This window comes from Anas acuta, chromosome 1, assembly GCF_963932015.1.
Source record: "Anas acuta chromosome 1, bAnaAcu1.1, whole genome shotgun sequence".
NCBI classification, from domain to species: Eukaryota; Metazoa; Chordata; class Aves; order Anseriformes; family Anatidae; genus Anas; species Anas acuta.
This window is the reverse complement of record NC_088979.1, coordinates 95,185,986-95,190,141: the sequence shown is the minus strand read 5'-3', so window position 1 is coordinate 95,190,141 and position 4,156 is coordinate 95,185,986. Positions and strand designations below refer to the sequence as shown.

The 4,156-nt window shown below is 46.4% G+C and overlaps 1 protein-coding gene across 1 annotated transcript; it reads right to left on the bottom strand.

The window, feature by feature from the left end:
• Positions 1 to 589: 589 nt before the first annotated feature.
• Positions 590 to 3,732, bottom strand: ATP5PO (ATP synthase peripheral stalk subunit OSCP). Its single transcript, XM_068688737.1, has 7 exons — positions 3,619 to 3,732; positions 3,471 to 3,521; positions 3,270 to 3,380; positions 2,844 to 2,973; positions 2,611 to 2,723; positions 1,059 to 1,145; positions 590 to 769 (listed from the first exon to the last, which is right to left on the bottom strand). The coding sequence occupies exons 1-7, from the start codon at positions 3,643 to 3,645 to the stop codon at positions 656 to 658; spliced, it is 633 nt and encodes a 210-aa protein (XP_068544838.1). The 5' UTR covers positions 3,646 to 3,732; the 3' UTR covers positions 590 to 655.
• Between the last annotated feature and the right edge of the window lie 424 nt (positions 3,733 to 4,156).

Here is a 4,156-nt window from a genome sequence, read left to right as displayed (position 1 = left end):
AGCTCTGCACTTGCTAAAACCTGCACCTTGAGGATGTATTTCTTTGCAGCTATTTTAGGGCTGGGTTGGCACAATGTACAGTAACATAGTCAAAGTGCTGTTCTGTGTTAAACTCCCAGTAGCAAGATTTTAGAGGGTAATTTTAGGTTAAGGCACGTACATAACTCTGAACTCTATAGGTGTGGAAGTAAAGCAGGCCTGAAGTAGCTGTTGAGAACACACTGATGACAAGACAGCTTAGCAGCCCTTGTCACCTTTAGGAAGGAATCTGCTGGCTGCAGTTCCAGTGTCTTCTCTTCCCATACAGAGAAGCAGCACATGCAGCAGCAGGATCATTGAACTGCCAGACAGCTTCCTGCTTGGGAGTTTTCTCTGGAGACTGACTGCAACTCTGTGACCAGAGTCTGACTGCAACTCTGTGACCACATTTATCAGCTAATACAGAGTTATTCTCTGTATCCTCCAGAGCAACATTCACCTGTAACACAGGTGAGCTGTGTCACCAAAGGGTCAGTGAAGACTGTTAAACTCACTAGTTTTATCATCTTTCTCCCCCTGCTGTGTTTTGGAATCAAAATACTTGAAACCATCAGTTCAAGAATAACTTTATTGTTTCCACCTTGTAAGTTTCATTGCGAATGGTCAGGACAGCTTGCTAGACAGTCTCCCTCATGATTTTGGTGAGTTTCTGGATCTTTGTCCTCGTCGACATATCTACATACTTCTCCCCAATATTGACGATCATTCCACCAAGCACTGATGGATCCGTCTAAAGAAGAAGTATTGAACAGGAATTCCATTAGCAAAAAATTGCTGACCTAGTATACAATTTTTACATTTGTAAAAAGAGAATTTTGCAAACAGTACATTCTGAAGTTAAGATTTTAGTAATTAAAGCATCATCAGGTCTAGAAGAAAGCACAGAAGTGTGTTAAATACAATGAATACACAACATATTTTTATTGTTTGTTCCTTTTTAAAGAAAAAAAGATCAGAGAGAGAGAAGCTCAATTGAAAATTAACTTGATTAAATATATGTACAAATCAGAAATCCGTACCTTGGTCTCCAGCTTCAGGACCTCTCCCTTAGCCAAGAATCCGTTCAGAGCACTTTTTAGGTCAGTGAGACTGGCATCATCCAAGGGCTGAAAAATTTGAGCAGAAGACAAGGAAAATTAAGGACTTAAAAATTCAAATAATATAATGAGAACACTTGTTAGAAAAATCTGAAGAGAAAAATTAAAGGCACTTCCAGCAAGGCAGAGTAAGCAACCTTCTTGGACAGCAATAACCACATGACAGCACAGAAACAGAAGTCACTTTGTGCTCCTTTAATTTCATGAAACGTTGTGTTCTCTGCATATGTATTTCTAGCAAAAGCTTCATGGTAACATCTTCAGCAAGCAAGCATATTTACTTGCCAAACTAAGCACTCAACAGAAGACCTTCACAGCATCATTTAGGCTATATAAGAAAAGATAAATTTTGCTGTTTCTAACAGTTCAGATTATTTGCCTAAGAAAAATTTGACTTAAAGCACAGGACAGCAACTCAGGACACGGGCAGAGAGCACCCCATCACCATGGAGGAACTTTGCGTCCCCGTGGGAGAAGCACTGTGAAATTACCCTTGCATTCCCAAAGAGCTGCTCATATATCACTGTGACAGAAATTAAAGATTTCACAGAAAAGTAGTGTTTTTGCATTACCGGCAATTTCAATAATTTATATTTAATAGCTAACAGTTGAGAGCCAAAAGAAACCATCACCGCTACCCCCACAACAGGCAGCAGGAAAGTAACTTTACTTATGAATTATTTGGGAAAATTCATGAAAAGGTTTACACAGGCTTGTGAGTTTACACATCCCTGAAGGCTAACAGTCTGTGCTTGTGGCCTACAGAGAGCCAGTCACCCTGAGATAGGTGACTCTTTTTACTTAGTCCACTAGGCAGTTCATTTTAGCCCCAACCAAGGCCTACAGAACTACTTGATGTACATTGCAGGCAAGCTCCTGCTCTAACAGACCTGGGCATGGATCTATCACCAAAGAAATTAATCAAGTGCCAGAATCCCCACATCTCCATCCTCACAGCTTACAGATACATCTTCCTTCTCACCTTTGTAAGAATCAGCAAGAATCATCTGCCTTTGAAAAATTCCTCCTGCAGTTCCAGAATTAGCCACTTCCCCAATTACTGCACACAGTGAATTATGTAGCTGCTTCTTGCAGCTTCTTGCATTCTAAGAATGCCATAGGCATTCTTAGTCCTCAGCCTTCTGCTTTGCTCTAACACCTGATCAGTACCATTTCAGTGACAGAAATAAGAGCGGAGGCAGACAAGGCTGACTTATCAGCCACTGGGTTCACACATAGGAAAGAAAGATGTCACCTGTTAAGTTGAAACAGGAGGAACACATTTAATTGTTTACCAACAATTTTTGGATATCAAAACACTATTCGGAGAGACACTTTCACCCTAGGAGAGGTGAGATTTTTCCTCACTACTCACACAGCAAGATGCTTGTATTATAGAAACCAAAATAAAGCTAAGTAATTTTGCCTTTTATGCCTGTATCTGTTCAGGTGAACCTAGAAGTTCCCAACCTACCTGTGCGGTGGTGACCGTGCACAGCACCTCTCCTCGGTACGCGCTCATGATCTTCCCAAAGGCAGACACAATGCCTGGAGTGTAGCGCAAGCGACCGTTCTCAGCAAGCAAGTCTGGATGGAAGAAGTAGATGTGTCAAAAGGGTTGAAAGCACCCACTGGAAGCAGATTTGGTTTGCTACCAGTAACAACCACCAGCCTTGGATGTTTCTCGGAATCAAAATGATTACTCACTCATCAGGTTGACAGTAATAGGGGACATCTTCTCTTTTGCTAGAGCGTCATTCACAGCTTTTTGTTTAACTGTGCTCTTGGTATGAGGGTTCATAACAACACTGGACAGTTTGGGGTCCTTCAAAAGAGTCTAAGAGGACACACACACAACATTATAACAATAAAACAAACACACCACAAGTCCTCCAGGCCTGAACAAACCATCCAAGTGGGCAACAAGGTCGCTCCTTGAGCAAGCCTGAAGAGATGAGAAGCTAGCAGGATGATGGCTGCCCCAGGTACAGCTCACTTACAGGAGGTATCTTTGTTTTAGGGGTGTTTTAGGGGTGGTGCTCCCCTCGCACAGCTTGGACCCGCAGTCCCACCTCCCCCCCCAGGCAGGGGCACCCCACGCCCCAGGTAGACGGCTGCTGCCGGGCTGCTCACCCACACGCGGAGCAGCTCCTTCTCCACCTGCTCCAGCTTCTTCTGCTTGGTGGCGGCCGAGTACAGCGCGGTGGCATAGCGGCCCTCCAGCCCGTACACCTGCACGGGGGGCTAAGGGCGACAGCGCGGCTCAGGGGCAGCCCCAGCACGGGGAGCCCCAGGACGGGGGGACCCGCCGGCTCCCACCCCCTCCCCACTCACCTTAACCAGCTTGGACACCGGCCTGACCGCCGACGTGCTCAGCTGCCGCACCTGCGGGACGGGACAGCACAGCGGTGGCTTCACAGCCCCTCACAGCCCCTCACCGCCTCCCCCCTTCCCTCCCTGCCCGCCCTCCCCGCGCCATCACCTTCAGCGCCAGCCCCGCCGCCGCCATTTTGTTTCTGTCCGCTGGAGGTCACGGCGCCGCCCGGCCCCGCGCAGGCATGGCGGCCGCACCGCCCCTCAGCGCTGCGCGGCTCGCTGGGGGATGTAGGCTGCTGGCTGCTCCCTCCCCAAACCAGCTCCACATGCAGGGCGGACTGGGAGCGCTAGGTGTTGCTGTTGCCACAAGTTGGAGGATTAGTGCTCGCTCTAAAGCAGAGAATTAGGCTAGGCTTTCCTCAAGGCTTCCTCTTTAGGAAGCTGGTACAGCATCCCCTCAGAAACACGATGCTGTAACCCATATGCGGTGCTCTGGGTGCTGGAATTGAGCTCCTGTATCGCCGGTTGTATTTGCTCTGGGGACATGCAAAGCCACAAGTGTAGTTCATGAGAGCTTTAACCATTCTAACACCATTCTTCTTGATATTTTTAATAACTACGGTACTAAGAAAAACACATCTAAAATGAAGAAAAGGATTTGTTTAAGGAAAAACACACATTCTGTATTTTTTTTTTTGTTGTAA